The 27587-nt window shown below is 36.4% G+C and overlaps 1 protein-coding gene across 1 annotated transcript in view; it reads left to right on the forward strand.

Moving 5' to 3' along the window:
* LOC123505172 (mitogen-activated protein kinase kinase kinase kinase 3-like) overlaps nt 1-27587 on the forward strand; it is a 190945-nt gene that overhangs the window by 148938 nt on the left and 14420 nt on the right. Inside the window, exons 17-21 of the mRNA XM_045256333.1 lie at nt 1109-1236; nt 2291-2431; nt 7187-7460; nt 8380-8472; nt 14603-14729. Of these exons, the coding sequence (XP_045112268.1) occupies nt 1109-1236; nt 2291-2431; nt 7187-7460; nt 8380-8472; nt 14603-14729 (763 nt within the window). The remainder of the gene's footprint in view (nt 1-1108; nt 1237-2290; nt 2432-7186; nt 7461-8379; nt 8473-14602; nt 14730-27587) is intronic.

Here is a 27587-nt window from a genome sequence, read left to right on the forward strand (position 1 = left end):
TTTGTGTACATTTCCAGGGGAGTGCGAATGTGCGATGCTTTTGAATATTTCCAAGGCAACTTCCAAGTAGCTGGCCAAGATGAGCAGTGGACAAAACACACTGACGAATTTCTCATAGAGAGTATTAGAGGTCACCGTTGCCTTTGGGATCACAGAACAGCTGATTACATTATAAGGTGCAAAAAAAGCCGCGGCTTGCTGGGGTGAATGAGGAGCCATGTTTGTTTACAATCGACAAGCGCGGGAAAGGCAGAAGCAAGCTTTTGTGTGACGGCCACCGTCTGCAAAAGTTGACAGTCGTCAGAAAATTGACGGAAAAAGAAGACGGAAAAGTGCTAGTGTGACGCTGCCTTTAGCAATGCTAGGCGACATTGCAGGGCGTGTTGGTAGTAAGTTGAGCGAGGGAAGACAATCTGCTGCTGACGGTGTTATTTTTTTTTTAATAGGGGGAGTGAGTGGTGTGGGTGTTTGGTGTATTCAAAAGCCTGTCAGCATGTGTGATATGGTGGGGCTTTCAAACTTGGAAAAAATTACCTGGATAAAACTTCGTTAAGGAAAGTTTGGTGTTTGTTAAACGAGCAGATGGTAGTAAAAGGAAACCTTCATTGTTGAGAAATTTCGTTGTGTGAACCTTCATTAAGCGGGGGTTGCCTGTATATATATATATATATATATATATATATATATATATATATATATATATATATATATATATATATATATATGGAGGCTCATACAAAGTAAGAAATGAGTAGTGAGGTTAGTATCATAAAAAAAAGTATATCTGAATGTAGGCGCTTCTGTTGCTACAGTTGTTGTGGAAAGTAATGGGCAATTTAAGCTATTTTAGATTTAATGATTTTAGGTTTTCTTATTCTTTAAATTTGTTAATTGGCGGATAGATTTCAAAATATGATTTAATGTTTTTTTTTTTTTTTTTTTTTTTTTTTTTTTTTCATCAGTTTTGATAGCAAAATTCGGAATTTACTTCTTAAGAATTAATATAGTCTGAGCCTAATATGTAGTATCTATTTTAGTGGAATCATTGCCTCAGTTCTGATACTATTACTACAAATATATCAAAATTAATGTTTATCTTTTGCATCAGGCAAGGGGCCATACCTCTATCGTCATGAGCTGATTGGCCTACATAACCGACACTTCCACAAGTTCTCCCTTCCCATGAACAAAATCCCTGAAAAGTTTTTGCCTAGAAAATACGCAATCACTACAAAGGTAAGTAAAGATATTGATAACTTCATTCCATTCTTGCTTACTGAAAAGTATCCACAACTTAAGCAGCAGACATGTTAGTGAAAAGATTTTGAAAGGAAATTATTTTTCTCCTTGCCATTATACTTCCCATAATTTATATTTAAAGTTAAGAAGCCAAAAGCAGTATAATTCTTCATTTATATCCTTTATGATAGGATATGTAAGAGAGATCTGTAGGTGCTACAGTCCAGCTATGACTTGAGTTAGAAGAACGTATTTGATTTATTGTTCCAGAATTGTCCATTTTCCCAAATGTAAATTAACAGGTACAAAAATTAAGATAGGTTTGTGTGGCTTGCTAGGAAAATTTTGTCAGTTTTGATTGAAATATGAGATTTATGGAAATGACTTGAGGTGAAGGTAGGTGAAAAATCCGTAAGATTTTGGAAAGGAAATAGTTTTGTAGATCAAATTCTTGCTATTTAGAAATAATAGAATGATACTTTTGTGGACAGTAGAAAATATAGTGATAAGCAAAACCTGGCTGGAACATTTTAAATCTTATCACTTATCTTACTGCTTTCCAACTAACACACAAACAGAGAAAGCATCACAAAATAAAATTATAAGTATAGACTGTCCTTACTTAATGATAAAGTTAGTTTCCTGACACCTTGTCAGTAAGTGAAATTGTCATTAACCTGTCAAGTGAGCAATATGGAATTATCAGCACAAAAAAAAGATCTCAAAAAGCATTTTCATTGTTATAAGATGAAAAGATTGTATGGAACTGGCATTGCTCCAGCCAATTATGTGCCACCTACCATATGTTTGGGCACATCCTCAAACCACACCATGATTTAGCTTGTATTTTATCAAACACATATAACATAATTTTTTTTGGCAATAGTGGGATTTTTGGACTGTCAAAAATATGTAAAAGTTAATCGGTGATAATGGAACCATGAAAAACTGGAGTTTCATTGTATCTGCCGCTGTGGATGAATTATGAACTTGTATGATTTAAAATGTACACAGATGTTTGGTAGTGATGTTCTGTTGTCCTTTTTTTCAGGTACCCGACACAAAGGGAACACTTCGGTGTTGTGTGGGTCGTAACCCTTACAATGGCTACAAGTACCTGTGTGGGGCCACAACTTCTGCATTGTACCTAATGCAGTGGTATGACCCACTGAATAAGTTCATGCTGCTGAAGGTGAGGTATATTTACTTTTGTGTGACACAGCTATATATTGTCCTGTCACCATACATGCTAGAATTCAACTTTTCATGGAAGTCATGAATTTTATCTACATGGACTACCTTTTCAGCCAGATTATTTCAAGACTTCTTTGAGAAAAGCTATACTTTTAATGTCTTGCAATTTTATTTTATTTATTCTATTTTGTTTATGCTTTTGTCTGAAGAGTCCTCTCATGTCCTGTTCATTCCACACATCTTTATCCAGTTGTTTCACTCACTTCATTCTGAACTCTACAATCAGGTCTATTCTCTTTCCAAAGTTTAGAACTGCAGCATAGACAATTTTTCTACTTAGTATAGATATCTCAAATTAGGTAACACTTTAGTAAGTTCTCTCTGTACTCTCTTCAGTTGCCTTATACACTTCCTAGGCAATTGAAGTATTTACAATGGTCTTAGTTGCCAATGGTTCCCAAGTGTTGTTATATAATACTCCACACATGTTCCCACAGTTCTCTAAAAATGTCTTTAGATTTTGATGTACTGTATTCATACTACTGTATACATACATACTGTTTTGTGTGATGCACACAAAACAAAACAATTATTAAAAGCTAAATACTTGCAATATATTTTCACATTTATTTCTTAATTTCCTGCTATGTGTTTAATTTAAAACATGTTTCCACTGGTTTCCACAGAGACTAGTGTTTTCTCTATGTTTTCTCTGGCAAATTCTCCAAAAAATTGAACATGTATTTATTTGCATAAGTGGTGATTTTGGATTATATTAGTTATCTGATGATTATTTTTACCCTGCTATTGATTTATCAGAACCACCAATACTTTTGTTCCAAACTAGTAATAATCAATGATTTTATATTTTGAAACATGAGTATGTTGAAGTTTTAAATGTTCTAAATAAAATGTAGTTATTTTACTTTTTTTTTTTTTTTTTTTTTATACCATGTGGGCTTTTCACGGGAATTTATGGGCTAAAGGGGATACTTTTTAGGGTACCTCCTATCTTAAAGCCCACTCGCTAGGAAACCGTTGTCCCGAGTGAGGAAGCCCAACCTACACTCAGACCGTGGACAGGATTTGAACCTGTGCGCTTGGAGACCTCTATGATCCCAAAGCACGTATGGTTCCACTGTACCACGGCGGCACTTAACAGTATTTATCATTAGTAAAGAGATAGGATAAACACTGAATTTGAAGTTTTCTCTAAGATTACTATTGACCCTCACCAACTCGGATTAATAGGTGGAAAGGTTAGTCCAACAAATGGGAATGTCTGACTTATATGAATCCCTCTGCCTGAAAGAAAAGGGGGCGGGCAGTTCAACTCCAACTTTAGGGGGGCGGTGCATGATTTATTTTGGGTTATTGTCTCTCTGAAACCTTCAGACCATTAATTACCACATGGTGTAATTTATTTTTCTTATAATTACATAACCTCCCCATTTTAAAATTTCTTGTGCCTTTGCATCATAGCATGACTCACACCCTAAAAGTAATGTATCATTTAATGCTTGTGTCTACGCAAAAAAAAATTATATGAATATTTTTCTCTTGATAAATTTCGACCTTTGGTGAGTCTCTCTCTCACTTAGTGACTCAGTACATAGATTTTTTATAATGTAAAGAAAAAAAAAAAAAAAAAAAAAAAACGGGCGGGCAGTTCAACTCGGACTTTGGTGATATCAGATGCACCAACTTTTCCAAAACACCAATGAACCTGAGCTTGGGGATGAATTTGCAATACTGTTGTAAAACTTCAGTCTGTACGTGTGCTTTGATTAATTGCATGAACATATTACGAAAGAAGAACCAAGATGAGAGTAAAACATCAATATCTACATGTGCATTGATTGATTACATGAACATTTCACGAAAGAAGAATCAAGAGAGGATAAGTTGTATTTTCCAAAGAAAGTGGTAGCTCAGAGAATGCACTGGGAACCATAGTTTAAAAATGTTTAGATATAATTTATTATTATTTTTATTTATTTATTTTTTTTTTATGTCTGGTTTTCCTGTTCTGTTATGGCTATGAAGGTGTCTCCTAACGGAGGACTTGGTTTTGGCATTTGGGAACTGTTACTCCAACTGGATGCCCTTCTCACCTTTGGACCATGGCCAGGATTCAAATTCACGTGCTTAATTAAGAACCTCTGCCGTTAAAGCACACATGGTCCCACTGTATCATGGTTGACTTAATATGAATAGTAAATAAATAAACAGCATCTCAGGGAAGGCATTGGACGACACCTTGTCAATTGTCAATCTCCTCTAGTGACCTGCTAAGATTCATTGTCAAGACATCGTTGTTTCTTTCATGTGTATCAGGATCTATGATTTTATGTAGGTTGTAGAACTTAATGAAAAAAGTAAACCTACAGGCACCACCTGTCATACAAACATCCAATATATGAACATTTGGGTTTATGAATGTACTGCCTGTCAACTGAAAATGTGGTTGTGGCACACTGAACCTAAATTGAGATTTGTATTGTGCACTATCCACAACAGCAGCAGCACCATAGTGTCTGCTATGTTGTTGGTCTACTTTTTTTTTTTTTATGTAAGAGGGGAGAAGTGGCCAAGGAGAGAGAGAGAAGGAGAAAAAAAGAAAAAAAAATGGCCCACTCACTCACCTGTCTCCATAAAGATCTGATTGAGTTAGCCAAAGGACAAGGATAAATGTCTTGAAACCTCCCTCTTGAATGAAGTGAAGTCATAGGAAGTTGGAAATACAGACACAGGCAGGGAGTCCCAGAGTTTACCCAAGAAAGGTATGAAAGATTGAGAGTACTTGTTAACTCTCGCATTAGAGCAATGATTCCTAAAGTGTGTGCCACCATTATCTCCTTTTTGTGTGTGAAAATTGTATAATTTTGCTAGGTTTCAAGAATTCCTCACATTGATCGGTGAGAATAATACTTGTATTGAGAATGACGGACTAGTCCAGTACATGTTCAGCATCTATATGTAAGCAGCCTACTCCCAGCTACTCCCCACTCTCCAGTGTGTATCAGTGTGTACCTGACCATGATTGGAAGAAGTTACTCTTCTGGTTGTCATTCGTATATTTCAAAACCTGAGAAAAATGGATAAATTCATCATAAAGAAGCGTAAATGTGATGAGGCTAGAGGAAGTGACGTGATAGTTGATGATGAGCTAGCTAATTCTGTTGTCCCAAGTGTAGACCTAACGAAGACAATGGTAGTTGTTCGCAAAATTATGCCACGTCGTTCATATCAGGACAACTACCTAGCACTAGGGTTCACATGGGGTGACAATGAACTTGGTTCTAAGCCAAAATGTGTTATGGGTGGTACTGAACTATTGAATGAATCCATGGTTCCTAGGAAAATGAAGAGGCATTTACCTTTCTGATAAACCTCTGGATTATTTCAAGAGATTCTTAAATGACACAAAATACAAAGATGCAGTTCAGAGAAAAAAGTTAAAGTAGCAGAGAAGGAATGGAATGAATTGCTCCACTTTGGGCATGATCTACGAGATGAAAGAAAAGATCATGGAATATATCAAGGGAATTATACCAATGAAATCTACAGTTATAAAGAAGAAATGGACCAAGGTGATAGAACTTGTGTTATGGCTCAAACATAAGTGATAGAAGCAAGTGCCACTAGGCCTGAAGCTTATTCAAAATAAGGCTAAATCTCTAGTTAACAATCTGAAGGCATTGACATGGAAAGTGTGGAAGAGAAGTTTGCTGCAAGGTATGGCTCAGTGCATTGCTGTTTTTTTTTTTTTTTGTAGGGCTTCATGCATTATTAGATTGCACTTTCTTCCATGAAACCATTGCATCCACAATTTAAGCAGCCATCTGGAACTTAGGTTACTCATTTGTATGTTGGGGGGTACCTGTACATGGAGAGGGAAAAAAATGGCATTCATCATAAGGATAACAATTCATCCCAAACCCAAGATAATGTGTAGTATTTCTTGTTCTTTACTTGATATTGGTAGCAAAAACTATTTCCAACATTTATTAGTTGGTTTGTTAACACACAAATGATATATAGATATATTTTTCCAGTATATCTTTTTTTTTTTTTTTTTTTTTTTTTTTCGTTCATTATTAAATCACCTGGTGAACTGATTAAACTTAGGCCTCAGCGTAACACCCTCATTTTTACTTCCTTTACCCCATCATCCATATACAAACTGAACAACCATGGTGACTCGTATAACCCTAATGCAAACCTACTTTGACTAGGAAGAACTCACTCTCACCATCACCAACACATATGTCCTGGTATTTATACAGAAACTCTTCACTCCTTACAGCAACCTCCCTCCAACACTGTATGTTTTCATATCATCCTATCAGATGCTTTCTCCACCCATGAATGCCATAAAGACTTCCTTCCCTTTTCCAAAATCCTTTTCACAACTGCCTTGCTGCAAAAATCTGGTCTGCAACCTCTTCCCTTTCTAAAGCCTCTCTGTTCTTCTTGCATGGTATTTTCTTTTCCTTCTCTTATCCTTCTTATCAGCAGTCATTGTCTCTATCATATTCACCAAATGTAAATAGTTTGAATATGTTTATCCTTTTTTCTTTATAAAAGTGAACTACACTTCCATTTATCCATTCTTATGGCAGTAATATCAAAACCTTACTAACAGCAATGTGATGCTTTCAACACCATTCTTGTAAGAGATGGCTGATGTAAATTAATTGTTACAGGCATGCTAAATATATATCACTGACTTTCCTTTCTTGATTTACAGCAAAGTGAGTGCTACTTGCCACATCCGTTAAGAGTCTTTGAGATGGTCATAACTCCAGATCTGGAATACCCACTGATGTGTGTAGATGTGAACCGTAGTTTTGGATCGGATGATGAGCTGAGACACAGCCTCATTGACCTAAACACTGGTACCACCTGGATTCCGGATGAAGATGAGGACATGGATGGCATGGCTACTGTTGTACCACGCCACAACTTGAATGTAAAGAATGTTACTCAGATTGAGAAGGATGCCATCCTTGTGTGCTATGAAAGTGAGTCAATTTTTTTTCTTTTTACCAAATCACACTGATATTGTCACTAGTTATATGTTAATCTTAAAAGATATTAAAAATTGGTAAATATGAGTTGGTATGAGAGAGAGAGAGAGAGAGAGAGAGAGAGAGAGAGAGAAAGAGAGAGAGAGAGAGATTGATTCACCCATGTGCAGAAGTCTGATGTGTTTGAAGGGTAATGTGGATCTGGGGAAAGTGAGCGGGGGAACGCAGAAAGGAACATGGTTGGTGCCTAGTGGGTCACCCTCTACCAAAGAGAGATAGAGAGAGAGAGAGAAATTGCAAAGTCAATTTACTGCATAAAATCTTTCTGTTCTCTGACAGGAGTAGTAACCATGGCCTTGAGATCTACAGTGTTACCAAATGTACATCAAACCATTTTGCTGAATGTACATTTTTTGTTTATTTTGTAGATATTTGTAATGTAAGGAAGTACTTATTTATTACACACTGTAGGCTGTGGAAAGTGTAGGTAAGGGAGAGAATAGAAGTTTTAAAAAATATGAATATAAAATGCCACATCTATAGTCTGATATCATGAACTCTAAAAAAGGGAAAAATCCCAAAATCAAAATCATACAGTAGCCATACTTTCATTTATGGCATGGAAATAATAGTTATAAAAAATTACTGGCTACTTTTTCTAATTTTGTTGGTAAATGAAAAAAAATATATGAAAAATGTAACCAGACATGACAAACCACAGCACTGTACCAGTTGTACAGTTTCCTTATATGTCCTAGCAGTGCTTTCTTTATGCATATTACTCATTACTTATTTTACTTGCAATATTTATCAGTTTTCATTGTTATAAGTCAATTTTATCTTCAATAGGTTATGAGCATCAACTAGTTTTTATATTTGTTACTTACCTGACCACTAATAATTTCTTCTACAGATGTGGTTAGGGTAGTCAATCTGCAAGGGAGACTCAAAGAGAGGAAAAAGCAGACATCTGAGCTCACTTTTGACTTCACCATAGACTCTATAGGTAAGTGTTTGTAGGAAGACATCAGACAGTCATACCATCATTATACAAAGCAACAAATAAAAATTTGAAGGATGATGGATGGAGAAAAAATTAGTGCAGTGTTTATATATGTCAAGCAATAGGACAGTAGGTTAATGTAAATAGACTGGCAAAGGTATTAAATCATGATTGGGAGGATGTAGTATAGGGATCACATCACTTGGGTTTGTAGGAAGACACACAAACTCTTGAGGGTTTGGGCATGTAAATTATTATATACCTCACATAGAGCATCCTCCATCTGTGGGATGGAACATATCCTTACCCAGTAAATGTCTTTTTGTTATTGATGAGAAGTTCTCATTAGGATTAAGGTTTGGGCAATTGTCTGGCCAGTAGTCAAAGATCTCCCCTCCTCCCTCTCCCCCATAAACATAACTACAGAAAATAAATCATATTTATTACCAAGGTTGAAAAAATCATGATTTTTCAATAAAAATAAAAAAAAATATTTATTTAATTTAAATCAGATTTATTTGATTATTTTAGCTTTTCTTATGTAATTATTTTGTTGCTTTACTTTTTATTTATTTTTATTTTTATTATTTTTGGCCACCAATGTTAAATGAAATCATAGCTTAGTGTTATGCATTACCTTAGATGAGTTTTTCCCTTGAAAATCATAAGTAAGATTAATTGTCTTATCTTAATTTTATCTTATCTATGATGGCTCCACATGTCTCTTCATTCTTACTACTAGCCCTTGAATTTCTTGTTAGCATTTTCTGCATTTTGCTCTAAATCCTTTGTTTTTGGGGAATGCTATCATATGATAGCCACATTGGGTCCCTTTTCCATCCATTGTCACTTTTTCCAGTGTCCATTTGATATTAATGTATATCAAATAACAATAAATCACCAACAATCTACTACAAAATAAAGTAAAGTAATTTGAATGTGAACTGTGAAGAGGCCACAGGCCAGCAATCCTTTGTATAGTATTGGGGAGGTTACTCTACTTAGGCAACACTGAACAGGCTCCATCTCTGTCTATTAAATATTGATGAAAGTTGCCAACTGTCTGTTTGTATGTTGTTATATTTCAATTCATATTAATAAGAAATTATCCTTAATAATTATCTTGTTCATTTAAAAAGAATACACCCGTTTAACCTCATATTTCCATCTGCTGTTTTGAATATATGACTTGTAAAACACAATGGATTGCTGGTGCCTGGCTTTGCTACAGGACCAGTGCAGGACCTGGACAGGACAGAGTTGATGCTCATCCTATACAAGTAGCTTACATTTTTTAATACAAGATATTTAATTTAGATTTAAATAATGATTTTTATTCTGATTCAAATTAATTCAAATCACTTGATTTAAATATGGTGGGGCCTTGTGATAACAGACCTTGTAGTAACAGACTTCACTCCATAGTGGACTTGACTGACTTAACCTAACAAATTTTGGGGGGGACTGTGGCAGCTTTCTTTTTTCCTCCATGAATCTATAGTCCCCAAGTGGCTGCGCAGATGAAAACACACATGACATGATAAACAACCTAAAAAAAGCATGCTAGATACCATTGTAACTCGTTTTGTTTGTCTATGATTTACAAAACTTGTAATTAGCTGGAGAGTGGTGACTGCTTGTCTTTGGGGGTCACCAGGGTACACTTATGCTGCTTTGTGGTCCCTGGCTATTTTATATATATATATATATATATATATATATATATATATATATATATATATATATATATATATATATATATATATATATATATTATGGCCTATAACGCCTATAGGCATACTTGAAAAGAATCCGTGGAAAGCACTGTTCAGCTTCAGCCCATTAGTGGTGTAGGCAATTTTATTTATAGTGGTAGCCATATTAGGGCCCATATCACCACCCAAGTGCATCTTTGATGTAACCACCTAGAACTTGGGTATCATGATGACAAATGGCATATCTTCAAAGCAGTATGTGGTGGGATTTGAACCTACATATGGATATCTGCTCGATCCCAGGCTTACCACCTTATCCACTACGCCACTTCCTCCTGGTTGGACCCACAGCCTGCCAAAGTGAAGTGCTACTTACACATTTTTGTTTGAATGTTGTTAGGCAACAATAAAACTTTCACACTGAGATAGAGAGATAGACAGAGTGCCGTGGCTGACAAATGTGCTGATGACAGACAAATGCAACCTAAAACTCCAATCACTTGATTTTTGTCTTCATTTACCAGTCTTTAGAGGTCTACAATTTCATATATTTCTTCTTTTGACTGAGGGTAATTTTTCTTCTTCTTCTTTTAAATGACATAATGAGCATGAGCGGCTGTGGCGAAAGCAAAGTGTAACGATGTAAACAAAACACCACCACCTGATTCTCTCTCTCTCTCTCTCTCTCTCTCTCTCTCTCTCTCTCTCTCTCTCTCTCTCTCTCTCTCTCTCTCTCTCTCTCTCTCTCTCCCCAAGAAGTACTTGTTCACATTGCAGAATATTACCTTAGATTGGCTGTGAGGGTTGCTGTATGACGAGTTTGCAGCAGTTCTATACCCTATAGCAAGGGTGCATAAGGTGTGGGCCTGTGAGGTATCTCAACAGTGTAACACCTCTGTTAAAATTATATGTTTGAGATAGGGGAACACTTTTCTACAGAGAACACACCTTAATATTTATCTCAGTGGTGATGTGGAACAAAAGTTAGAAGGATTTCAGAAGTGATTTTGGAAACACATAAATTTATATAGAAAAAAAAAGGGAAAGGAGGTGGAGCAGTGTTAGAGAAAAAAGACAAGGGAGGTGGCAATATTTTGGAGATAATCTACTCTGACTTTGATGATCCCTTGTCTTTCTCCCTTCTTTTATCATCTCAGCATTGTCCTTCAGGTAGCATTAAAGATTGTTAAAGATGCCACTGAACCACATGGGAATTGGCCATTACACCAAATGGGAAACTATATTTTTAATTAATCTTTCCTTTGGTAGGACAAATTTTTATTACAGACACTTCTTAAATAATGATGAACTCTTTTATTTCAACATTGAGTGTAGAATATGATGGATTAAACTATGAAAATATTTTTTTTGCATTATATAAAGAGAATAAACTACTGAAAAAAGGGAAAGGGTGTGTTTAAGAGTCTCACAGACAACCCCTCACCCTCGAAGTGTCCATTATTGTAAGGTAGCACCGTAATTTCATTTAAAATTAAAACAACCCTGCAAGCTGCTATTCATGAAACACAATCTAAACACATTCACTCTTCATAATGAGATGATGTATGATGAATCTTAGAAGGCAGTGAAGGAAAAAGGAAACTCCTCTGTCTATTATCTCTTGTATGATTAAACTGGGAGATAAAAATAGAACATGCTGGCCAGCCATCACCATGCATACCTACACGCATAATGTATACTCGGTCTTTCAACACAACAGAGGTTTCTGATACAGTGTTCCTTCACTATTTCGCGGTTCGACTTTCACAGCCTCACTGTTTCGCGGGTTTCATATATAGATACGTCCCATGGATTTTTTGACATTTTAGGGAGTCTGTGGCATAACTTACAAATACTGTACGTACAGTAATATGGTAAGGTGGTGTGTAAGACAACATTGTACGTTACGTAAGATGACATTGTACGTTACTATGTACATACAGTACTGTACATGTATTGTTTGTATGCATATACATTACTATATGCATATGTTTAGTCTACAAAAATGTTTATAAGAGTGTGGGGAAGGGTAATACCATAGTTGATAAGAGTGTGGGAAAGGTTTATACATGGCAGGAAGGGTTGACAATAGTGTGAGGAGGTTTAAAAAGGTTTAAAATGTTGCGTATATAGCGAAGTATAATAGCGTCCCTACTTCTTGGATTTTCACCTTTTGCAGGTGGTTACAGAACACATCTCCCGCAAATAGCAAGGGAACACTGTACACAGTCAACTGTATGTTTGAGATTCCATGAATTGTGACTATGTGATAGCCAGTGAGCATTATGAACTTGAGAATGTTTAGTGATGCAATGGTCCCATCCATCTTCTCTCTGTCTCTGTCTCTCTCTCTCTGGCTGGTGTACCTTAAAGGCTTCTTATCTCTGTTTTTCAATCCTATGTACAATTTCCTCACTTCTTGTCAAAAGTCAGGTGGATGCACTTGTGACAGTTCTTTGGCACACTTAGCTTGCAAGTAAGAGATTTAGGGTTGAGTTCTTTTCCACATCAAATCCTTTGCTCAGGTGACAAAAACTGTATACAGGATGTATCCAAGGTCAGAATTACAAAGCAGTAGGAGTAAAAGGCTAGCAGCCCGAATGTATGTTGTGTGTGTGTATTTATCTATTTGTATTTACGTAGTTGTATTGTACGGGGTTCAAATGGGGCTCGTAGCGTCCTGTCTCCATGTCTCCATTTATCCAATTTTTCTTTACAGTTATGCACATTATATGCTGTAACAACTTCAGCGTTCAGTGCATTCTACTTTTCCACTGTTGCATATGAAAAACTGTATTTTCCAATATCCTGTGTGTGTGTATTTACCTAGTTGTATTGTATAGGGTTCGAGCGGGATTCATAGTATCTTGTCTCCATTTATCCATTTTTCCTGAAAGTTATGCACATTATGTACTGTAACAACTTCATTATTCAATGCATTCCACTTCACTGTTCTGTGTGGAAAACTGTATTTTCTAATATCCTTCACACACTGCCTCATTCTGATCTTCTTTACATGACCTCTTGTCCTTCTATCATCTTCTGTCACCAGCATCAGGTCTTCCTTGTCTATCTTTTCAATGCCATTGACTATCTTGTACATTGTTGTTAGGTCTCCTCGTTCTCTTCTATCTTGTAAGGTTGGTAGTCCCGTTTCGTTCAGGCATTCTTCATATGTTAGGTCCTTTAGCTCCAGCACCATCTTTATAGCAGTCTTCTAAACTTACATTTTTTTTAGAGCTCAGAGAACAGCTTTAAACATATCATGCTTGTAATGATTTTGCTTATATCTTCCTGCAGCAGCAAACAGTCCTCTTGGGTTTTAATTACTCTTAGCAATTTTGCATCATCAGCAAACAAATTAATAAAAATGATTACCCCATTTTTATGTCATTTACATATACCTAGAACATAATGGGGGTTAACACTGACCTTTGTGGCACTCCACTTGTTACTTTACCCCAGGATGAGTATGTATCTCTGATCACAGTCGTCATCTCCAGTATCTTCTAATATCTTCTTTGTGCACTATGATTTCCTGCAATTCTCGTCAATGCAATACCCTATTTGGTTTTGTAAATTCCTCTTGTTCAGTGAACAGTTTTGAAACTCTCTCTCATTATTTCACTCGTTTCCTTTGCTGTTTGGTATGTCTTCTGTCCTTTGATTATTTTTTCTATTTTTTCCTTATTCTTCATTTTACCATTTATAAATTTGTAGAAAAGCTTGGGTTCATCTTCACTTTTACGTACCACATCTTTCTCAAAGTTTCTTTCTTCCTCACTCCTTACTCTAATGTATTCATTTCTCGCATCCTTATACTGCTGTCTGTTATTTTCATTTTTTATGATTTTTTAGTTTCTTTGAAGCTTTATCTTTTGCCTTTTTAGATAGGTACATATTTCTTCACTCCTTTGTTATATTTTTGTAGGAATATTTCAGATTTCCCTTGTATTGTCCTTCCATTCCTAGTGTTCCTCCATTCAATATCAGCAAAAAAAAATTCTCAACTTTTCAAAATTTGCTCTTGCATAATTTAATCTCTCTTTTTTGTAGTCTTCTGTATCTTATCCCATACTCTTCCTGCATTAATGTTACATGATCATTTCTTCCCATTGGATTAAGGTATTGTATGCTGGGAGGGGCTCTGGCTTCTTTTGAATATTAGGTCAAGGTGTTTTTGTTTGAGTGATTGGGGAAGGCAAGACTAATGGTAAATAGTATTGCCTTCCAGTTCAGTCTGTATGAATTGTACTAGTGTATCTACCTTTTGTTGCAAGACTAGAACTATGCTTTGTATCACACATAAGGTGGAAAACCATCAAAATTAAAAAGAATTTATGATTGAAATTTTGTATACTATATGTATATGCAAATTTCAAATTTCTGTTTTTTCTCCAAATAATTTTCTTTTTCAGTGTGCTTAACTGACAGTGTTTTGGCATTTCACGAGCATGGCATGCAGGGCCGCAGCTTTAAAAATGGAGAGATAACTCAAGAGATCATAGATAACTCCAGAGTCTTCAGATTACTAGGCTCAGACAGGTATGTGATAAGATTATAGACCTTATCAAGTGCAAGATTTCCATTTAATAGTGTGAAATTGTGATATTTAAATTATTATGTTGCAGGAGCTGTTGAAGCCTGGAAGCTTTTTCACATGCAGCTATTTCTCTTCTTAATTGGAGTGTTCACATTAGTAGGGGAGATGTAGATGCTACATACCAACTGAATGTTAGTTTGTGATGTTGATATTCTCAGGAAGCTCATATTCTTTCTTTCACAAAAGTGAAGAACATGTTTTTGCAATCTATTTATCTATGAATATTTCTTTATTTATACTTATATTTATATACATATTTATATACTCCCAGTGATGCTGGCAAAGTGATGAACTAAAGAATAGAGAAAATAAGAAACATCAGATTGTTGCTGGTTACAACAACTAGACCAACCAGAACCTAAAGAAAACTACATTTTTCTTTTTGATTCATTCTCTATTGATGGAAACTTAACTGATCCTCAAATATTATTAACACCCTTTATTCTTATTTTTATCTCTAGTCTCATTTACAGTCAGCCATAGCACACATATAATGAGTATACCTGGCAGGGTGATGCTCTGGACCTGTATCACTAAGCAGCAGATGAATTGGGTAATGTGACATCATGTACATATAAGGCTTAATGAAGCTCTGAGTCATAAGGAAGAATACCAATATAGCTCCTCAGTCATTTTCTATCCTATACCCAATGAATTCAAATAGTTGTTATATTGGTTTCTAAAATGTGAAATATAAATAGATAAAATAAAATAAAACAAATTTTAATAATAATACTTTAGATATGCATTTGCTTATCAGATAAGAAGTGTATCCTTTTAAATATGAGCTGCTCTCCTCAATTATTTTCTTTGGCCATGTGACTTCTGTCTCTGGAAGCCATAGTTTTTGACAAAAAAAAAAAAAAAAAAAAAAAAAAGTTTGTATGAGTCATAAATATATGTGAACAATATTTTGTGGTGAAAAACGATGCAAATATGAGGTTTCCACAGATTCTACAACACATCAGGAATTACAATTTTTGGCAATATGTAGCATCAACTCTGGTAGTGGGAATACTCCTGTTAAAGCATCAAACACACACACACACACACACACGTGCTAACCACTACACACCGCGTACTGTAGTGGTTAGCACTCGAACCCGGCCCTCTCGATTGTGAGTTGAGCATGCTAACCACTATACTACGCGGTGTGTAGTGGTTAGCACGCTCGACTCACAATCGAGAGGGCCGGGTTTGAGTCCCGGTAAGCAGTGAAGCAAATGGGCAAGTCTCTTAATGTGTGGCCCCTATTCACTTAGCAGTAAATAGGTACGGGATGTAACTCGAGGGGTTGTGGCCTCGCTTTCCCGGTGTGTGTTGTGTGTTAATGTGGTCTCAGTCCTACCCGAAGATCGGTCTATGAGCTCTGAGCTCGCTCCGTAATGGGGAAGACTGGCTGGGTGACCAGCAGGCGACCGAGGTGAATTACACACACACACACACACACACACACACACACACACACACACACACACACACACACACACACACACACACACACACACACACACTTTTTTTTTTTTTTTTTTCTTCTTCTTTATGCCCTGTCTTCACTCTGTCATTTGTAAGCATCCCCATCTTCAGCTTTGTGATTGATTATTTGTGTAATTTTAATTTGAAGGAAATAATATCTCCCAAACTTGATTTTTTAAGACATCCCTGTATGGCCAGCAACAGCTTGGGGTTATAAACTTATCAAGCTCAATTATGCAAGCATAATTGAGACCAGCCAATTGAGACCAATCATGGTGCATTATTTGGAAATCATGAAACCTACTAGATTGATTTTGATGGGCTCCAGCCACTTATAATTCACCTGGAATTTTCCTTTTATCACAATTTAGACCCACTGTATACATACAGTACATTAGTTCTTAAGTGGAGGTATGCTGTTCATCCTAAGCAGTGATTTTAAAGCCTGATCAAAAATTGAACAGGTGTCCACCTACCTTTTGTATGGTCATCACAAATATTAGCATATTGGTGTGTGTGTGTGTGTGTGTGTGTGTGTGTGTGTGTGTGTGTGTGTGTGTGTGTGTGTGTGTGTGTGTGTGTGTGTGTGTGTGTGTGTGTGTGTGTGTGTGTGTATTTACCTAGTTGTATTTACCTAGTTGTAGTTTTACAGGGCCTGGGCTTTATGCTCGTGTGGCCCCGTCTCCATATCTACACTTATCCAATCTTACTTTAAAAGTATGCACACTCGTTGCAGACACTACTTCTTCATCTAAACTGTTCCACGTCTCAATACATCTCTGCGGAAACTATATTTTTAATATCTCTCAGACATCTTCCTTTCTCAGCTTTTTACTATGCGATCTTGTGCTTCGGATGTCATATTCTTCTCTCAGGATCAGTTTCTCATTATCCACTTGGTCCATTCCGTTGATCAATTTATAAATTTGTATCAGGTCTCCTCTCTCCCTTCTTTGTTCCAGGGTTGGTAGATCCATAGCCTTTAGTCTCTCCTCCTATGTCATCCCTTCAAATTCTGGAACCATTCTTGTAGCTATTTTTTATAGCCTCTCCAATTTCCTTATGTGTTTCTTTTTATGAGGGGTCCACACTACTCCTGCATATTCCAATCTGGGTCTTATTATAGTACTTATCAATTTCTTCTTCATTTCTTTGTCCATGTAGTGAAATGCTACTCCAATATTCCTTAGCAAATTATATGTTTCTCTAAAAATTCTATCAATATGGCTTATTGGTTGAATGTTTTCTTCCATCGTCACTCCTAAGTCCTTTTCCTTTTTGACTTTCTCCAGTTCTACTCCATCTCCCATCTTATAGATTCCCACAGCAGACTACTTTGTAAATTAGAGAGCATAGAAAGACTGAGGAACTTTGTTAGACTGGATAAAGGATTACTTGAAAGACAGAGAGATGAGAACTGTGATCAGAGATACATACTTGGGGTAAAGTAACAAGTGGAGTGCCACAAGGGTTAGTGTTAGCCCCCATTATGTTCCAGGTGTATGTAAATGACATACAAAATGGAGTAACCATTAATTTGTTTGTTGATGATGCAAAATTGTTATGAGTGATTAAAACCTGTTTGTTGCTGCAGGAAAATATAAACAAAATCTACGTGTGGAGTAAGAAGTGGAAATTAGAGTTCAATGCCAAGAAATGTCATGTAATGGAACTAGGAAAGAGTAAGAGGAGACCGGTATGGAACTATCTGATAGGAGAGGAACAAATAATGAAGACTAGAGAGGAAAAAGATCTGCGAGTGATTATACAGGAAAATCTGAAGCCTGAAAAACACATAAGTAAGATATTTGGATTAGCATATAAAATGTTGTCTAATATTAAGTGGCATTTCAATTCATGGACAAAGATATGATGAAAAAAATTATTACAAGCATGATACATCCAAAGATGGAATACGCAGTAGTGATGTGATCACCAAGCTCTAAAAAAGATGTAGGAAGATTACAACAGATCCAGAAGACCTCTACAATGTTGGTGCCAGAACTAAAGGACCTAACATATGAAGAAAGGCTGAAGGAAATAGGACTGCCAACCATACAAAATAGAAGAGAACAAGGAGACCTAATAACAGTGTATGAAATAGTAAATGGCATTGAAAAAATAGAAAAGGAAGACCTGGTGCTGGTGACAAAAAGCTAGAAGGACAGGAGGACATGTAAAGGAGATACGCATGAGGCAGTGTATGAAGGATATTGGAAGAATACAGTTTTCCACATAGAATGGTGGAAAAGTGGAATGGATTGAGTGATGAATTTGTTACAGCACACAATGTGCATTATTTTAAAGAAAAATTGGATAAATGGAGACAGGACACTAAGAGCCCTGCTCGAACCATGTACAATACAACTAGGTAAATACACACACACACACACACAAGTCGCTGGCGGTGGAGAGCAGACAGCAGGGAGCTCCATGTTAAAACCAGAGAAAGTTGCTGTGGACGAAAATAAGTAGGATACGACCCCTGGAGACACCTAGATGTGGTAGTGAGGGAGGGAAGAAGTTGACATCGTGAGTAATATAAAATTTAAACTGTCTTTGTGGAGGTTGTGTTTCGTCCAGCTGGCTTTGTTTACATGTGACGTCACAAGATGGCGGAGGGAAGAGGAATTCCCAAATTTGAAGGATTTCGGCAGTGGGATGTGGAGGAATGTGGTGAATCGAATTATAGACTGGGTTTGAGGAATGTTCATAGAATGGAAGAAATAATGGAAAAATTAATAGAGCGGACACGCTGGAAGTGGACCAAGGAAAAATGATAAAGGAAATTGCCGAATTGAGAGCTGGACTGAAGGAGGTCAAGAATTTAAATGCCAAACTGCAAGAGGAAAATGACAATTTAGAGAAGCAGCTCAAGAGTGAGATGATGGAGGTGAGAAAGCACAATGATAAGGTTCAGCAGTCAGTTAAGGTGGTTGAGGAGAAACAGTCTGTATGGATAAAGCAGAGGGAAGGAAATGAAGAATCCTTAAAGAAAATCATAGAGGAGCAGCAGAAAGAGAAGCAAGGAATTACACATCAGGTAATCAGTGTAATTAAGGAAAAGAAGAAACTGGTAAGGGACACGGTGGATAAAGTAAAGTGTGTGGTGGTGTTTGGGGTAAGGGAAGAGAAGATAGTCAATAGATCTGAGAGAGAAGCAATGGAAAAGGAGAAAATTAAGAATATATTAATGACAGTTGCAGAGGAGGGAAATCAGGCAATAAATTTGGTGGAGGAATTCCATAGGATTGGGAAATTTGAGGAACAGAAGGAAAGACCCTTAAAAATAAAGTTTGCAACTCAAGTACAAGCAGAAGTATTGAATGGGTCATGGAAATTAGCTGGAAATGATGAATTTAAAAATGTATGGATCAACAAAGAGTTGACATTAAGTCAGGTTTAGCTACCCATAAGCTTTAATATTTAACAATTATGCACATTATTTGGGATAACATAACTTAAATATTTCATTTAAGGTTCCTGGAGGTAATGAATGATATCAATACCCTTATCAATACAACAGATATTCAGTTGGGATGGAATATCACACTATCGTGAATATAAACTTGTCAGTAAACCCACAATTATAGATATTCATTTATTATTCACTAATCATGTGAAGCTTTATACCATGTAATGGAAAATTAAAACAACCATATAAGTTAAAATTGTATAGGAGATCAAAGTCAGTGTTTTATATTGGTTCTGGTAACTTCCATCTACAGCTTATTAACTTGGTTATGCAAGTAGTTCTACTTGTGGAGATGTTATGGGCATTATAGGAATTTATAATTTGCCTCAGATAACTACAGAAACATTCCAAATGGCTTTCACTTAAATAGGTTTCACTACAGTATAGTGAAGACTCAATACTCGAACATCTTTTAAGTCAAACTTTTTGATACTCGAACACAAAGGTTTGATTTGATACTTGAAAAAACATCTGGTACTCGAACATCTGTACACATGGTTGTAAACAAAGTCTCCCGGCCTCTCCCTCCTCACTGCTGCCAGTTGTCCCGCTGCTTTCATGAGAACAACAACATTCTCCTGCATTCTGTCCGTAGTTTTTCATTTAGAAACTTACAATGGCACTAAAAAAGCTTATTAGTGGTGAAAATAAGGAATCTAGTGAGAGTGAAAATCCTCCACTAGTGGAGGAGACGAGTTACCAGACGTTTTCAGAGATGGTGACTTGTCCTCCAACAAATAACCTCCCTCCTCCTTCACATCCTTCTCTCCTCCTCTGTTATGTTATCCATCACCAGCCTTCACTTACAGTAAGTACAAATCAAAATAATAGAAAAATTTATAATGAAATTTTTGTAAACTTAAGGTTTTGCTAAGGTTAGAACAAATGACCTGATTCATAGGTATCAGTAGTCAAACTTTTTGATACTCCAACAGCCATTTTGATTGTATTAAGTTTGAATATTGAGTCTCCACTGTATTTCTTGGTTAATTCAGATTTTAGTGGTGGAAAAGCAGCTCAGTCTACCATCATAGGAACTTGTGTGATCACTAGATAAAATTCACTGGTTAATTTTCTTCAGTAAGCACCAAATTATATATTTTACTTTAATGTGGATCTATGTTAAGAAAGAATATTAATATCCAAATTGGAAGTGTGCCACATTCCTTACCCCTTCAAAATTTCCCAGTCATTTTAAGAAAATGAAGTTTAAAGAGTTTGTAAAGAAAGTGTATGAGCAAAGTTTATTTATTTACTTTATAAGATACCCTGGCCTGGTCAACAAAAATATGGAAAGAAAAAGGTCCCTTTGAAAATACCAATCCCTGGAGAGGATTGATCAACACCATAGATGAGAATTATTATTTGCAGAAAGGTATTGAAACTTGCCTTTTGAACCTTTCAAGTTATAGGGAGGAAGAAATACAGAAGCAGGCAGATAGTTCCAGAATTTACCTGTTAAAGAAATTAAATAGTGAGCATATTGGTTGACTCCTGCATTTAGGTGCTAGACAGAATAGGGGTGAAAGGAGCAGAAAGTCTTGTACTGGAAGGCCATGGGATGAAGAGGCATTTTTCATATTTGATGGCTTATAAGACACATCTGTTTTGTGCAGGCTTAGGAAAAAGATAAACGAGTTTAAGCTTTGAACATGAAGTGAAGGGTTTCACCTGACATTAGAAGCCTTCTCCATATGTTTTCCAAACCTTATTAGATCCCAATATTTTATTTAAAAACCTTCATATTTGCTAGAACCTACAAACACTGGTCCTTAGACCAAACTGCTATGAGATGTAAAAAAATTTTATGTTGGCCATGATGTTGTCAGAGCCCAGAAGGATTATGAAGTTTGTACATATTTTATCATCATTCCATATATAATTCTAGTTATATTATTTTAATACATTTCAAAGTACTATAAGGATGTGTGAAAATAGATTTACCTGAGGGAATGTATCATATTAAGGAACACAACGAATGTTCCATATATTGCTAGATTTGGTGTGCAACTGAACATGTGTTTGTTTAGCTACAGTATATGCAATGTAATCATCATCACTTAAGTAATTTCTTCTTGAATGATATTTTATGTGAATTACCAGTAAATTGTTTTATTGTACTGTACAAGTGATCATTACTTTATTTACATGTGTGAAGATGTTTGGGGTTTGATTCTAGGGCCACAGTTGTCAAAGACTTATCACCAGCCACTGCCTCTAAGCTGAGAGGCACAAATTCAGACTTTTTTTTTGTGTGTGTGTCTCAAAAGCCATCAAATATGGTAATTAGCCCAGTCAAAGAAGAGTTTACATAAAATTAGCAATAGAAGATAGCAAGAGATGCAGCAAGTACAATCAGCTCTTAATTAATGTGAGTTTGAATAATGCGACTTGATATTTAAGGAGACATGATAAAAAACACGATCTATTTAATTTAATGCGGGTTAACTCTACAAAGTGACAACAAATGCACCCCACGCTGCTGCTGGCAGGAACTGCACTCAGATGGGATTCAAGAAGCTTAACAATGGGCTGAGCAACTTCCCAGTGCAAAATGGTATCCATGAACACATAGGGAGACATTGTTACCATGGTAACGAGGTTGCTAGTAGATTACCAGTAAAACCACCTCCTGAGGTGTTACTGTCTCACATATACATTTTTGTTCACAAATCATCATTTCTATTAGCTTTTTACACATCTTACCACCAAGAAAGGATTGTTTTGTGATGCACAAAGTGAAATCTTACATGGAATACTGAAAACAAAGCAGGAGAGGAGGAGGCATTTGTCTGCCACCGATTAGCAGTGAACGCTTCTTCCTGTGATCCCCGTTAGCTTGTGTGTTGCTTTCACCACAATATTTGTTTCTGCCCCTTTATTGCCACATTCATATACAATCATGGCATGAGGATCACCTTAACTCTGTGGTTGTGAGTGATAGTTCAGAAATGCTCTGTTCCTTCTCACAGTCTTCACTCTTCAGTCTGTTGGAGCTTACTCACACTGTGAGTAGATCGTTTCTCTGTTTTCACTGAGTGTCCTATACTGTGGCATCCAAGCGTCCTTTAGCCTCCTCACAGGAAAGTGTTTCCAAGAAATCAAGGAAGAATGTGACTAATGAAAAGAAGTTGCTATGGTTGGCGAAAAAAGACCTCGGTGATTATACATGCGATGGGACTGAGGCAGAGCACATTGCATACCACCAGAGCAAGTAAAATGAAAACCTGTGCTTTTATTGTTTCCGTGACCTACTGATGTATTAATAGTTTGTTTTTTGAGGTTTGAGAAACAAAATCTCAAAAATAGGCAGAGTTTCCTAGTGGCCAGGAACATAGCTCTCCATATTACCATTGTTTTTTATGGGAAAATTATGTTTCAATAATGTGATATTGAATAATATAATGTCTCCAGGAATGTAACCCTTGCACTAATCGAGAATTGACTGTACATGGCCATCTCCAATAGTGGGATTCGCACTGGCTCATAAGAACTTGTTCTTGTAATTTGCTGCTAGAGACTGTGGTAGTGAGAGAACTTGTTGTTAGTGAGACCTGTAGTGAGAGAACCTGTTCTTAAAAATTTTGAATCCCACCACTGGTCATCTCAGAAGATTACGTAAAGCACATGGTCAATCACATGATCTTTATAGACAGAATATTTACAAGAAACACTTGAGTTATATCCTTCATGCTTTGCTATTTCATTCCATTGTTCCTTCCATTGAGAATAGAATTTACTTGTTGCCTTAAAACAGATTATTTGAAAATGGTTATCACAATAGCTGTTTTCAGTCCTGTTAGTATCACCTAGGAATGGGAATAGAAAGCGTTTTGGATAGACATAGTATAATTATGGTTGGCCACTTTATTCCTGTGGTAGAGAGGAAATGTGAAGCACTATTTAAAGACACACTAAGGTACCATTCCACCTATTTCCGTGGTAGGGAGGAAATGTGAAGCACTATTTAAAGACCTACTGATGTACCTGTCCCAAACGAGATGTCAAGAGAATTGTAAAAAAATTTAAGGATGTGTCTTGAAATCTCTCTCTTGAAGGAGAGCAAGTCATAGGAAAGTGGAAATACAGCTGGCTGTCACCTGTTCATTTTGAAGTGTGGCTGCTGCTCATTATGAGAGAGAGAGAAAGAGAGAGAGAGAGAGAGAGAGAGAGAGAGAGAGAGAGAGAGAGAGAGAGAGAGAGAGAGAGAGAGAGAGAGTTTATCTATAAATTTGCTGCGGGAGATGAACTAAACTCGTGGTGTCCCGCTCACTTTCATCCACTCATCATACTTTTCCTTGAAACTATGAATATTACTTGCTCTCACTATCTCTCCAGGTAGTTCATTTCAAGCGCGAACAGCTCTCGCTGGGAAGCTATACTTCCCGATATCAGAGAGAGAGAGAGAGAGAGAGAGAGAGAGAGAGAGAGAGAGAGAGAGAGAGAGAGAGAGGGAGGGGGGGGGCTGGGACAAGGTAAAATTACCATGTCCCCCCTCTCCCATCTCTCTCTCTCTCTCTCTCTCTGACTGATAATGAGCAACCACACTTGAAATTGAACAGTTAGGTATACATGGTGACTTCCTGCTTCTGTATTTTGACCTTCCTGTGACTCATCAAGAGGGAGGTTTCAAAAGACCTGTCCTTGTTTAGGACTGACACCTCAGTGGGTCTTTGAATACTGCTTCACATTCTTCTAGTATATTAAAAAGATAAATCACAATAGCTATAACTAGAAGATATTAGGAAAAAAAAATATTTAGGTAATAATGGTCTTGGTAGCAGGGATGTTTTAAACATTATTTTTATACCAGTAAAGTTTGATATCTACTTATTAATTGACTTTTTTTTCTTATGAATATTATTTATTAACTTCTTGTTTTTTTTTCAATATTGTTCTTTTCTTCATTTCTTGGTTTCCTTTGTAATCATGTTTTCTCCATTCTCATCTAAAGTCTTTCATTCCATCATCCTCTTCCTCCTCTTGTGGCAAAATATCATGTGAAAGCAAGATATTTTCCAATGAATTACAGTAATCCATTTTAGAAATTATACAAGAAAAATGTGTAGCATTACACTACATTTCTTGAATGTAGGGTTTCAGATCTATGGATGAATTTTCTCCTTTTGTGTCAAAACTGCATTGTTCAGATATGTCAAATTACTATCTTAACTGTAGAAATATCCAAAATGTGGTACAAAAAGAAGATAATGATGCTGTAGAAAAGACAAGGTAGTGATCATGGGGAAGATTCATTTGAAGACTTAATTTTAAATAATGAAAATTATCTTTGATTTTTTTTTCAATCACATGCTGAGGCTGAGCCCTTTTTTTAGCAGTCATCTCTGCTTCTTACCCAGAACCTACATTGTCTTATTCTTTTAGACTTTCAAGGTGCTTGACACTGCTTTGTAGTTGTAGCCTGACTTGCTAACCATAACTTGTCTTGCTGACTACCATGCTGCTTATCTCACAAACACCGCCTTGGCTGGCCTCTCTTGGACACCTCCAGCGTTGTCATAGTGTCCAGCAGAAACACAGAAGTTCGGGATAGTGAACAGGGAGTCAACTTGTATGTCCTTGCGGGGCATGAGAATAGTTACTGAGGCTCCTGGAGACATGCTAAGGCTCCTTATGGCTCCTGTAAGCCCTGTGAGGTTCATAATTTTGTTGTCGAGATTTTTCTTACTTTTCAGTGTCAGCATGTAACATCTATCAAGGATTTTGATAGAGCTCATCAGCATGACTTTTTTTTCCCTGAAATTGAGAGGTTCAAGATAACATTGTTGATGGTGATTTTGGATTACAGGCAATGACCACTTAATAATATGTTGTTAAATAGTTGACTTTTAATTTCTTTATATGTATAATTTCTACTTCATATAATAGATGTATAGTGGTTTTATTCATTCAGTACAATTTTTCAAATTGCTCAAATTGTAATGTTCTTCATGTCTTCTGCATCTTCTATTACATATGCTGCTCAACAAATTATGAAAGTGCTTTAAAGCGAAGTGTTTTCAGACATATTTTGTGTAGACTTTGTTTGGTGAATTCATGTTAGCTAAGTCTTAATTACAAGTAAATCCTAGTGTGTAGGGTGTGGAGTGTGGAAACACAATATAAGCAGCTATTTCACTTCATGCTGCTGTTTTGTCTGTTTTGTATGTGATGTTTAGTGTACAAGAGCTATTAATGACAAGTGCAGGTGACAAAAATGCCAAATTAAGTGTTTCCTGTAGTACAAGACATGTGGAATCTCTTCATTTAAAGAGCTACCATTCGAGCTTTGTATGTTATGGAGCACTGCACATCACTGTGTTTACTGATCCTTCTAAACTAGATGTTGTACAGTAGGGCCATTGGGGCAACTGCTATTCCGTAAATGTAGAACTATACCCTAGTTTATTAAAGGCTAATGTTTCCTAACTACCAATTTAAAAATATAGTGCTATACTGTTAATTTTTAATTTCATAATATATTTAGAATAACATTTTATAATTTTAATAATTATTTTTAATCAATAGATGCTCTCAATGGCCCTGTCATATAATACAGTCAATCTTGATTAACGCAAGTTTGAATAATGCGATTTTGATTTAATGTGACTTGATATTTAAAGAGATACGATTAAATAACGTGATTTATTCTATTTAATGTGAATTAGCTAAATTTGATGATGTCGCACTTACCCACAGTGCTTTTGCTCCTTGAACTATCACTCACTACCACGGATTCAAGGTGATTCTCATGGCATGATCATACATGAATACAAAGATATGATATCCATTATAGCAGGCAATAGAGGGGTGGAAACACAAATATTGTGATGAAAGCAACACACCAGCTAAAAGGGATCACACAAAGAAGAAGCAGCTGTCAATCAGTAGCGGCCGCTTCTTCCTCTTCTTCTTGCGACTCCCTTTAGCTTGTGTGTTGCCCCTCTATTGCCTGCCATAATGGATATCATATCTTTGTATTCATATACATTGTATTCATATATGATCATGCCATGATGATTACCTTGACTCCGTGACACTGAGTGATAATTCAGAGATGCTCAGCTGTTCCTTCTCAGTCTTTTCACTCTTCAATCTGGAGCTAAACTACACTGTGAGTGGATAGTTTTTCTGCATTTTTACCTTGTGTCTTATACTATAGCATCCAAGCTTCCTTCACAGGAAAGTGTTTACAAGAAATCAAGGAAGACTGTTACCATTAAAAAGAAGTTGGAAGAGTTAGATTGCTATGCTTGGGGAGAAGACATTGGTGATCGTCCATGCGACAGGAATGAGAGAGGGCACATTAGGTACCATTAGAGTTAATAAATGAGAACGCGTTTTTATTGTTTCCGTGACCCAGCAGTGTATTAATATTTTCTTTAAGGTTTGAGTAATAAAATCCCCAAAATAGGCAGACTTTTCCAGATGCCAGGAACGTTACTCTCCATATTACCATTGTTATCTATGAGAGAATTATGTTTGAATAATGAGATTTTGAATAATGTGATGTCTCCAAGAACACGACCCTCAGGTTAATCGAGAGTTGACTGTATCTAGTTTTGAAGGGTTGAGCCACACAGTATGATATTCAATTTTGATGGTTTGAGCTACAGGTTGCACAGGACTGTTGTAGTAGATTGACATTTTTATGATATTGTTGAACCAGCAAAATGTGTAGGATAAATAGTATAATTTATGGCAAAAACATGGGACATTCATATCTTGGTACTAGGGTGAAACATTGGTCCGATGAAGCCGATTGTCCATATTTGGGACAGCCGTGGTACAGTGGAACCATGCGTGCTTTGGGGTCTGAGGGATCTCCAAGCACATGGGTTTGAATCCT

This window comes from Portunus trituberculatus, chromosome 17, assembly GCF_017591435.1.
Source record: "Portunus trituberculatus isolate SZX2019 chromosome 17, ASM1759143v1, whole genome shotgun sequence".
Classification (NCBI taxonomy): Eukaryota; Metazoa; Arthropoda; class Malacostraca; order Decapoda; family Portunidae; genus Portunus; species Portunus trituberculatus.